The 11800-nt window shown below is 44.6% G+C and overlaps 1 protein-coding gene across 2 annotated transcripts; it reads left to right on the top strand.

The window, feature by feature from the left end:
* The first annotated feature begins 797 nt into the window (after positions 1 to 797).
* Positions 798 to 10962, top strand: LOC148442265 (ciliary microtubule-associated protein 2-like). Of its 2 annotated transcripts, XM_088464109.1 has the most exons (7): positions 798 to 867; positions 1511 to 1723; positions 9173 to 9260; positions 9756 to 9914; positions 9992 to 10114; positions 10682 to 10817; positions 10884 to 10962. In XM_088464109.1, the coding sequence occupies exons 4-6, from the start codon at positions 9867 to 9869 to the stop codon at positions 10793 to 10795; spliced, it is 285 nt and encodes a 94-aa protein (XP_088320235.1). In that variant the 5' UTR covers positions 798 to 867; positions 1511 to 1723; positions 9173 to 9260; positions 9756 to 9866; the 3' UTR covers positions 10796 to 10817; positions 10884 to 10962. The 2 variants fall into 2 exon arrangements, with proteins under 2 accessions (XP_088320235.1, XP_088320236.1); XM_088464110.1 differs by lacking the exon at positions 798 to 867 and having other exon boundaries at positions 1487 to 1723; positions 9810 to 9914.
* Positions 10963 to 11800: the final 838 nt, after the last annotated feature.

Genomic DNA, 11800 nt, shown 5'->3' with positions numbered 1-11800 from the left:
TGACATTGTTGTTTTTTTTGGGGATATATATATATATATATATATATATATATATATATATATGACAGCTCAGCCCCCCTCTCTGCCAACATTGCCTGCCTACGCAGGTTACACTTACTTTTTGATGCAGGTAATGCTGCTGGGCAAGGGCTGGGCGCTGGGCAATGCGGGTGGAGCGCCGGCGGTTAGTCTGGGAGCAGAGCCGTGAGGTCACACATGGCTCTGCTCCGCAAAGGCACATGGGAAGAGTGGCCGTGACTGGGCATGCGCAGCATACCCTCCGCGGCCATCTTCTCTCCTACTGCAGCCAATAGCCAGAATGATCTTCTATGCAGACGCTCATTCTTCTGACCTGGCTCACAGTCAGTCACCTGACTGGCTGACTACCGTACTGTAGTGCCCGATCGGAGCTGCAACGGGAGGGGAGGGGGTGAGGCAGCGTCGCGAAGGGTGTGGGGGCAGCATCAGAGCCCTGGAATGCCTCCCCGCCCCAAGGCGTTTCAGTCGCCCTAGGCATTTGCTTAGTATGCCTAGGGCCGGCTCAGTATTTGTGGGAAGGTACATAAAGCAGTTCATATTCTCTGTAGAGCAATCACAGTAAAATGCACTGACAGGTAGCCACTAGCCAGGGCAGGAGGAGACATCATCTGCAGGTTATGAGGAGACAGGCGCTAACACACATAGGACGCTGCATGGCATCTGACGTCACACCACTGTGCCAGTGCTCTGATTGGCTAGTGAGTGTCATCACGTGATGCGGTAGTAGCAGGGAAGGAGACAGGCGTCTCCGTTGTTATGGTGACCAGGCGCAGGTATGGCGGAGAAGAAGAAGTTTAGTGGAGCTCCCTTCGGCAGCCAGGAGGCCAGGTACAAATGTCCAGCCCAGGACGCACAGGCTGCGGGAATATAATGCTTTTGGGACAGTGGGAAACTAAAGCAAACAGAGACATAACAGCACACCTTGGTGTATGAGAAGGTCTATAATGTTACAGCCTAACTTTCTTTAATGTATCGTTAAGTCAGGGGCGTATCTACATCCAGCGCTATCACACACACACAGCAGCTGGCTGGTTAGTTCTTCTATCATGTATGTGAAACAATGTAGCTGCAGCATGACAGGACACGCTGTCCTGGAGCTGAGCAGCCTAAGCCCGTCCTCCCTCCTCCCTGACTGCTCTGTGTATCGTGTGTGTACTGCTGCTGCGGGGATCACTGATTTAGAGCAGACAGGCAAGAGGCAGCGTCTGCTCTTAGTCACAGGCAGCAGCTTCTATAGCACAAATCCTCCTCCCCAACGCATAAAATTGGCTGGCAGCAAAGTGTTAAACACATAAATTACATACAGTACTTGAAGTTGTCTCTGTCTCTGTCCTCTCTGTCACCCGTCCACTACACCCCACGCTGATTGGATAAGGTCCAATGGTGGGGGTGGGACAAACTTTAAATGACAGGCTACTGGACAAATGATTGCCTGTATAGTGGTGAGTGGACTTGTGCTGTGTGTACACAGGAAGGGAAGTAGAAAGGAATTATGCGTTCCACCTGCACATGGATTCTACTTCCCTATGCTGAGTCTGCATGCTGCATCTGGTTAGACAAGCAACCTGCCAGCCAGGGAGCCCAGCAGCCAGCACCAGCCAGGGAGCCCAGCAGCCCGCTTACCAGTGACAGGGCCCAGCGGTCTTCCAGCCCACCAGAGACCTGCCAGCAATCTGCAACCCAAGTAAGTGGAGTGGGTAGCCCCTGATAGCTTTGTCCTTATAGGGCGGTATTCAATTGTTACGCCCCTCGCAGCCCCAGCGGGTTGCGAGCTGAAATGTGCGAAAAGTGACCTGTTTGGGCACCCAAACATCACTTTTCGCGGTCGCGCCCAGCACTTTGGTCGGGGGAAGCTGCTTTACACGGCTAAACCTGAACACTTTGGGCGCGATCAGCGCGAAAAACTGCAACAATTGGAAAGCGCCCTGCGATCTCCTGTCACTTTAGACGGGAGATTGGGAGCACTATAACAATTGAATACCACCCATAGTGTAGTAAGGGGGATGAGCAGGAGGGTAACGGGGTAAGAAGTTTGTGCAGTAGTTAATTTCCTGTGTGCCTGTTATTCATAGCAGCCCCAGATAGCTTCATAAAGAGTTTTTTAGTTCTTTTAAAACTGATTAATTTTGTTTTTATTTGCAAATATTTAAGTTATAATTAGAAAGTATAATTATTCCTATAAAAAGGAGGGGAGCGGGAGGGGGGGCGCAGGTCCTTTACTTTGCCAGGGGTGCTCGGACCCCTAGATACACCCCTGCGTTAAGTAGATGGCTGAAATGAGCCCAAGGTATTTTAAAGGGGAGATAGACAATCATTTATAAAGAATAATAATGCCTACAATAGATAATATGGACAAATAATGTTTAGTAATTGAGTCCAAAATGTGGCAAAATATATGCAATAATGAGAATGTGACAACAGTGGGAATCACATAGATTATAATTGAAATGGCACCAGAATAATAGCAGCATCAATTATAGTAATAGAAGTTGCTTTCAAGTAGAGAACTGTTCTATAATGCCCAGATGTCTCCTGATAAAAAAAAGGTTTACACGGTACAATATTGGTGTAAGTCATTCATGTATAAGCAGCGCAAGAAATAAAGGATAATACTCTGTATTAAGTAAACACACCCCTATTTGCACTTTGGGCCTGATTCGTTACTGATCGCAACTGCGATTATGCACGAAGACGGCCGATTGTTGCGTTTGCATTGCAGTGCGCAAATGTCACTGCGATCGGACTGCGATCGCAGTGACTACACAGGCCTATAACAGAGTGAGTGTTTGGGAGTGGTGATTGGGGGGGTGGTCGGCAAAACTCAGACATGCCAGTGCATTTGAACGCCATTACAGTGGCGTGCATAAATGCCACTTCGATGGCATATGCAGCTTGGGATCTCACTGCGTGCGATGAGGTTAGCAAATTCTGACCTTGTGCAAGTGTGCGTGAGGGTCTGATGGTACTCGTTGCTACCGATGATTATGCAGATTTGCAAAGTATTATGGATGTGAGTAAGGAGAAGTGGTCATCCTTATTTTAGGCTGCGATGGCACTGAGATTGCAAACATTAGCATATTTTCGCTGTGCAATCCGTAATGAATCAGGCTCTTTGACCCTCCACACTGTTCCAATAGTTTGGCATTTTGACATTACACAATGACAAAGTCCATTTATACTGAACTCTACCAATAATGATGTAAATTTGCCTTGATGACCTTGAAAAGACACTTTGAAAATTTTTAGGTGAAATGCCAGTTTCATGTTTGGTAAACAGCGAATCGAATTTTAAATGGAAATATAATTTTTTATGTTGTTGATAAATGTGCACTATTTCCCTAGAGTCTATGTTTCTAAAGCATCATATACGGTTCTTTTACCAAAATAAAATGGGCAGACTAGATGGGCCAAGTGGTTCCTATCTGCCGTCAAATCCTATAGTGTATTTTAGCTAGTGGCAGGATTAGCAGTATGAAAGCTCCCACCCATGTTAATACATTTAAACGTGCAGTTGCAGATATGTTATGCAACTTAAAATTAGAACTAAATGTTTATAGAAAAATAAAGTGAAATTAAACCAACTTAGAAAAATATTTTTTTACCATGAAATGCTCTAGTGCTGTCCTTCTGTTGAGATCTTCCTGTCAGGTGTCATACAACAGGGCACAAAAAGCATTTTAAAAAATATATTTTTTTGGAATAACCGAAAAACTGAAATATGGTCTGGTAATTGATGTATATAATACTGCACCAACACTCATGAAGGGATACACCATAGTCTCCAGCTGATCTCTAACTTCGCACTATAGGGGCTTTATTTATGTAGTGGCAGGTTTTATAAGCTGACACTTCCAGGGCAGACGCTTCCATTAGGCAGCTTTAGGCAGCTGCCTAAGAGCGTCGGGACCTGATGGGCGGCCCGCTGAGGCTGTCTTGGAGAGAGGGCATTGCCTTCCCTCTCTTAGAAGCCACTATTGCAGGCTGAGACCCGGTGAATCCCAGTGGCGGCGCCCATTACACCCGCTCCCTCCCACCCAACCGCGGAGAAGACAAACTAAACAGACACACATAGAGGGGAATTCAATTAGAGGCGAAAAGCCATATTCACCTGTTTTTTTGTGAAAAATTTGCCTAAAAAAAAATTCGCCAAATTCAATTCCAGGACAATTTCGCCTAAGTGGAAACAATTCTCCAAAAATGATTCTCCAATCAATAGCTGGTGAAAAGAAATGCAAAATCTTTATTTTGGGGTGTAAACGTGGTGAAAAAACTCTGACCCCTTGGGACAGCCCACCAAAGGACAAATCTGCAAAAAAAACAGAAACAAAAACCTAAGAACACCCCAAAAAAGACATGTCATTTTTGGGGTGAGAATTTAAAAAGTGGGGGGATAAACATTAAAAGTATCGAAATAGACTTCTTGGGGGTCCCCAAGTATGGGTCAGGGGTTTTTGGGATTGCAGGTGCATGCAGCAGGTGGATTTTTCACGTTTTTTTAAAAGTTCACTTTAGAGACATAAAAACATGCTAGCACCCTTTTCAAGCACCCCAAATTTGACTGGTTTACTTAATTTCACCAAAAAATACAGCTTTATGCCATTCTTCACCACTTTTACAAAGATGCTAATAGCAAGCAATTTACACAACTTAAGTACCCAAAATAGTCTTATTAGGGCTATTAGTACACATTTATATTGATTCCCTAGGTTAATGTATCTTTTTCTGGGGTACAGACTCATTTCCCCAATTCTTTCAGTATTTTTCGCCTGTTCCGCAGTCGCCTATTTCCGTTTTCGCCTGTCTTGCAATTGAATTAGGCGAAAAGCGGGGACGAGCATGGAATAAATTCGCCTCTGAAACAGGCGAATGAAGCGAACAGTCGGACAGGTGAAAACTACACCTCTACTTGAATATGGCTCACAATGCTAGAGGCTGCGGCAGCTGCCTGGGTCCTGTGCCGGCGATGTCATTGGCCGGCCCAGTCTGCTGCTCCGCCTCCAGTCTTCAATGTTCCCTGAGTCCTGGTGCTATGTATGCGCCCCTCCTGGACTGATTCCGGGGGTGGATGGGGGTGGATTGGGCTGCCGGGACGCCAGGTCAGTTCACACTCAGCCCGCCCTTCAATATCTGATCCCCCTCCATGCGATCAGGCAGCTGGATGCTTGATGGAGTTAAAAAAAAAAAAATGGCTGACGGAGCCTTTGCTCTGTCTCTAGCCCCTGCGCCGTCAGCCTCAGACTTCAGACCAGGCAGCAGATGTAATGCAGCACTGAGCCAGGCTGCCAGCGCCCAGCAGCAAACTGCCCAATATTATTGTACAGTACTGCAGCACCAGGTAGGCACCAGCAGAAATATATATAATTCTATAGTGTCCTGTGTGGGTGTATATATATATATATATATATATATATATATATATATATTAGTGTCCTAGTGTTCACTCTAGCTCCGGCGGCAGGCAGGGTGCCGGAGCTAGAGAGGGCAACGTTGTGCGCGCGCCCAAAAAGGGGGTGTGTGTATAAGACGCGTCCCCTTTTCGTCATGCTTGGGGGCGTGCCCGGCACTTACGGACACGCCGGGCAGCCCCCAAGCGCTGCAGAGAGGGAGAATAGATGCTACCCGGCGTCTATTCTCCGGCGGTGACTGGGTCACCGCACATTTCTCCCCCTGCGGGACACTGCGTCCCGCGGGTGAAGACGGCACCCGCAGGCTGTGAGGGCAGGGCGCTTTTTGCCCTCCTGGAGGGCAGGGTGCTATTTGCCCTCGTATTATACGTGTGTGTGTGTGTGTGTGTGTGTGTATAGATATATATAAGCAACAACTCCGGCACTCCTTCACGCAGTGTAACTTGGACAAACAGCCCACACCTTGCTCCGGTGCCTTCCTTATTAGGAGGACAGCACCCCCAATACACACTGTACAAAAAAATAGGCAGCACTCGGAGACTGGATAAGACTCGTGAAACCCTCAGCCGAGGGACTTTTAATCAATCATAGGTCGACCTTTCGGAGTCTTGCACCCCTTCCTCAGGACAGCAGAATAACACAATACAAACAAACAGACATATTTATATCATAACTACTCACCACTAAACAGGCGCCATGCACACCTGAGCTCCGTCCAGCAGCCGCACTTCCGGTCGCGGCAAGTCCGCAAAAACCGGAAGTGACGTCACCCGGGCGGGACCCAGCGCCATGGCAACCTGCAATAACATACACAGTGCGATCGTGAACAAACTTAGTCATTATCATAATGCAATAGATCCATAAAGTGTATATATCTCAGCACATGTACACTGTGTAAAAAACATAAGATCTGCGTACAAATATCATGCACAGAAAGGATTATACAAACTTTGTTGTGTATAAAAAGTGATACTTACAAAAAGTGTAAAGTGAATACACATACATATAAATACTCAAATAAAATACACATATTCTAACGTGGACATATAACTAAAGATAAAAAATGCATTAGTAACACTATAAAAAACATTTTGCCACTAATGACATTGCCTCTTATTGTCATCAATATGACAAGTAAAAAATCAATACTACATAATGGAGAAATGGAGCCATCTAGTGGGCAAAAAAACACCACTACTACCAAATTTAAATGCATATACAATCCTTAATGAACATATTCATGTCATAGAAGATCCACAACATTGGCATATAAAGCCATCCAAAATTACACAAATTTATAAGAAATTAATAAGACCCAAAGAGTCATTTAACCCTCGAGGAAAAAGAGTATCCAATCTACAGATCCACTGTGTCTCCAATTGCAGGAGTTTCCTTCCTCTATCACCACCCCTTAGTGACAAGGGTACATGGTCAATAATCTTATATCTGAGGGTCGCTATACTGTGTTTGTTATGCGCAAAGTGGCGTGCTACCGGTTGTTCACTACCATTAGTGGAGATAGCTGTTCTAATTGCCGATCTATGTTGAGCCATTCTGATTTTAAATTGGCATTCAGTTTTGCCTATGTAATATAGGCCACATGGGCATATAATAACATAGATGATGAATCTAGAGGTACATGTCAAAGGCCACTTAATTTTATATCTTTTCCCCGAGTATGGATGGAGTATGGTATCCCCGGTCTCAAGATATGAACACGTCGTGCACCCTAGGCACTTAAAACATCCATCTTTACGTGTCAAGAAATTGGGCTTAGGCATAGGTTTTAAAAAATTTGTCACATCAGTTTTAACCACCAGATCTTTGATATTTCTCCCTCTGGTATAGCTAGGTAATAGTTTAGTATTGTGCAAACACTTTAGCTCTGGATCAGATGTAATAATGGGCCATAACTTCTTAGCTCTTTTGTTGGTATATTTGCTCTTAACATCGTATTCATGGACCCATGGTAGCTGATTTAGCTTTTTGTCCTTAGGATCAATTCTCAATAACTCTTCCCTACTCAGACAATGCTTTTTGTCTAGCCTTAATCAATTCTTCCACCGGATACCCTCTCCTCTCAAATTTTTTAGACCTGATATCTAATTGTCACTTCCGGTTTTTGCGGACTTGCCGCGACCGGAAGTGCGGCTGCTGGACGGAGCTCAGGTGTGCATGGCGCCTGTTTAGTGGTGAGTAGTTATGATATAAATATGTCTGTTTGTTTGAATTGTGTTATTCTGCTGTCCTGAGGAAGGGGTGCAAGACCCCGAAACGTCGACCTATGATTGATTAAAAGTCCCTCGGCTGAGGGTTTCACGAGTCTTATCCAGTCTCCGAGTGCTGCCTATTTTTTTTGTACAGTGTATATATATATATATATATATGTGTGTATGTATGTAAAAATGCGATGTCTGTCAGAAAACAGCTACAGGCGGCACTCCACGGTCTTTATAAATGAAGAAAAGTGACTTTATTCGCCAACGTTTCAAGACCTGGGCGGTCTTGTCATCAGGGTGCAAAAGTGTGACAAATAAGGAAGCTTACCTTAAATAGCGGTGTATTAACAATGGTGTCCATGAACATCCTCAATCCTGAATATTCAAAATATTCTCCAGTACAAACAGGAATTAGATAATCAACTTTTGGACACTGCAGTATATGAAAAATTAACATATGACCCTACTTTAATATATAAGTCGGAACTGGATTCCACTTTACACACGGCGGTACTTAATCAGCATCTAAGTTCTAATCTGCTAAACAACTGGTGCAACCATTTCCAAGAGTCCCGGTGATTTATACAGACTCTCAGCCGCTGCTGATTACACCAAACACGCAGCTACCGGCTCCGGCGGCTGTGTGTTTGGCAGTGTGTAGCGCTGACCGAACTCCGTCCGGTCAGCGCTACACTTGACTCTGGTATAAGCCGAGGGGGTACTTTTTCAGCACATTTTTTGTGCTGAAAAACTCGGCTTATACTCGAGTATATACGGTAGATCACCTGTGCTCAAGCATGGATATCCTTAAAACATGGACTGTATGGCGGAGTTTGGGAACCTCTATCATATGGTCAGGAAGCAATTAGTTACTTATGTAGAATCAGTCATGGTTTGCGGTCACTGGGCCTGATTCATTACGGATCGCAAATCGGCCGATGGTACGTACTTCGTATGCATTGCAGTGCGCGTACGTGAGTTAGCATTGCGATCGATACAAAGCCATCACAGACTGAAGGACAGGAGGGTGTTTGGGGGTGGTGATGGAGGAGTGGCTGGAGAAACGTTGGCGTGCCTGTCTGTTTGAACGCCGTTGCATGGACGTGCATAAATTGTCCACTGCGACGGCATACACAGCTTGAGTAGTCACTGCGTGCAACGAGCAATTTATGAGTAAGGTCATACCTGCTGTAATTGTGCGTGAGGGGCCGATGTTACTCGATGTTCCCGATGTATACACAGCACTGCAAGGTATTACGGATGTGACATAGCGGTAGTGGGCGTCTTTATGTTGGCTGTGCGACGGCATTGCGATAGCATTCATTAGCATATTGTTTCAGCACACCTGTGTGCGTAATCGCAGCCGCGATTGCAATAGTTATCCGTAGTGAATCAGGCCCCACTGTTCTTTAATGTTTACACACTTTTTAGCCACGAACCAATGAGTGAACAACAAATACATTTTTTTACATAAATAGTTACATTTAGATTTTCTATCTTATCCCATAGATTTGATGTATCTGCGGTTTATCCTGAATTTAAGAAACCTGGTTCCTACACACAAGTACCTTACTGCAAGAGGGCAACTTCAGAGACAGTGAGTACATATATGATACACCACTGGCTAAGAAACTCTAAAGAACATATTTCATAAAATATTAGGAGGGGAACATGCAGTAGCCAATGGCAACTACATAAATTAATTTGTGTCTCTAGAGTCCTGTAAAGTGATATCTGGTTGGTTGCTGTGGATTGAAACAGTTCATGCTCATTGCACCATGTTATTAAATAAGATCTAGTTGATGAAGTTGATTTTAGATTCAAGAAAGTTTATGAAAGATGTACAGTTCAAGGCTACATCCGAATAACAATAATGTCCTTTTAGAGGTCACAGGACACCACTTACCCCCTCTGTCCCTCATCTACCTAAGCCTCTGTTGATTGCAGGGCTGTATTTTATAGGGTAAGACTGGTTTTCTCTATATGTTTTTCTTGAGAAAGAAAACATTTTTCACGTTTTTTCTTATTTTTAAGTAAGAATGTGAATGTTGGACATAAATTGTATCTGTAAAAAGACTGTGATTTAATCCAGGCAAGACGTTTAGGGCCTGGAACCTATAATCCCTATAATCCTTTCGTTCTGGAGCGAGTTGCATCTACGCCTGGATGGAAAAGAGCAGAAGAAACAGAACGGCTGACTGTGATGCCACATGTCCTGTACAAGGAAACATGGGAGAGGAACCGTTTGCTGGTGAGGTGAAGCTGTAATTTACACTCTGGGAAACATGAATCAATTTTCTGAAACGTTTGTATGCTTGATTACTTTAGAAGCAAAACATGGGGCCGGGTCGATACAACATAAAGTCATTTCTGGAGCTAATGGAAAAGAAACCTGCCAGCGTGCGAGGACTGTGTAACACTAAAGATGTGCGATTCAAGGACGAATTAAAGGTAGAGCATGTTAAACAGTGATAGAGGAGTTCTAGGAATATGCACAATGATCCTCTACACATTGTGGGTCAGCCAAACTGTAGGCTAGTTCTAGGTACACACTGTGCATTTATGGGACCGATTAACCAATTCCCAGCCTAGTGCTGCCGGCGAACGGTCACAGTAATATAAGCATGCCCTGGCAGCGCCCCCTCTGTTTTACACGGTAGCTTGACCCGACGCTGGCGAAGCAAAGTATTTCCATTTTTGCATGTCCCCGTTGTCGGGTACAGTGTAACGCAATCTGAATAAATTACAGTAAGCTGCCATCTCCATAGAGATTTATAGGGGCGGGGGTAAGCCTCACAAACTGATTTCACTGGTGCTAATCTGTTAATAATGTAATAAAAGCACAGAAAAGCCCTTTGGTGAAAACACCAGAGAAAGGACTTTTCTCATCTTAATAAATAGACACCTGAATCAGTTCTGTACCCCCTTCCTGGCAGTGTGTGAATGATGTCACATGCAGATGAATGTTTGCTATGTGATCTATTTTGTTCATGATTCCTGTTTCTGTCCTCCACACAGAATTGTACCCCAGGACCTGGAACTTACGGCAAAGCAGGGAATCCACACACTCATAGAAGAGAGTGCTTCAGAGTCTGCCAGCTCCAAGGGTATAATGGACAGCGAAACGACTAAATGTGGCTCAGCAAGCAGCAATGTAAGTGATTATGGGATGAGAGGGGCCGTGTGTCATTGCTTTCCTAATGCACTGCTCATATTTCAGGAATGTGTGCCGGGACCAGGAACCTACAACCTAAAATGCTCCATAGATGAAACCTTGAAGCACGTTGTGGGTAAAAGAGGACCTTATGACCTATTCACCGGGCCAAGATCACAGCACATCCTGTACGGACACTTTGCTACACCTGTAAGTATGCTACAAAGTGGAACGCTTCCATTAGAGGTCATTGAATGGAAGATGCTGACCACATATAGTATGTACATGTATAAAACTGAATATAAGAAATTAGGGAACCAGTATATGACGAACGGTACAGGAGGTATACAATAGTATATGCCTGTACTTTTTTATTTTCAATTATTATATAAATGGTATACTTCTCTTTAAGTATTGTTTGTGATTTATGGCTACCATGTAATGATCACAATATTCCCTTGTTTAAAAAAATAAGAAAAAGCAATCTTCTCTGTTCTGTGGCCAACTTGGAAATCCAGAAGACTCTGGGCCTGATCAGAGATGGGTGATAATGCACAGACTGCGACTCTGCATGCAGCGGCTGTGCAATAATATGCTTATGCCACAGGTGGCGTCTAGTTTAAAATGACGCCTACTGTATGCATTGCAGATCCGAGGGGTGCAGCATCGGCTCACTCTGTGGGAACATCTGCCATCTGAGTAACCCTGTGTTGCAAGACGCAGACACTGGCCACGGCGTGCCTCAAAAACGGGGCCGACACATCTGTTTTCAAGACCACCCAGTCCCCAAAGTGCCGCAGCTTGTCATTCATGTTGTGGCTTAGGGGGCACTGCTAGCGATCTCTCAGAACGAGATCTGCACATGCACAGATCTCACACCATTGGGTTTGCGTACATCTCTGAATAAGGCAGATCTGACCATCAGGAGGTGAGGTTGAATAACTGCACCCTATACAATACAATACAGTACAATAAAATACAGC

This window comes from Taudactylus pleione, unplaced genomic scaffold (assembly GCF_031769625.1).
Source record: "Taudactylus pleione unplaced genomic scaffold, aTauple2 ptg001581l, whole genome shotgun sequence".
NCBI classification, from domain to species: domain Eukaryota; kingdom Metazoa; phylum Chordata; class Amphibia; order Anura; family Myobatrachidae; genus Taudactylus; species Taudactylus pleione.
The sequence above is the reverse complement of the archived record's forward strand: the minus strand, read 5'-3'. Positions and strand labels throughout refer to the sequence as shown.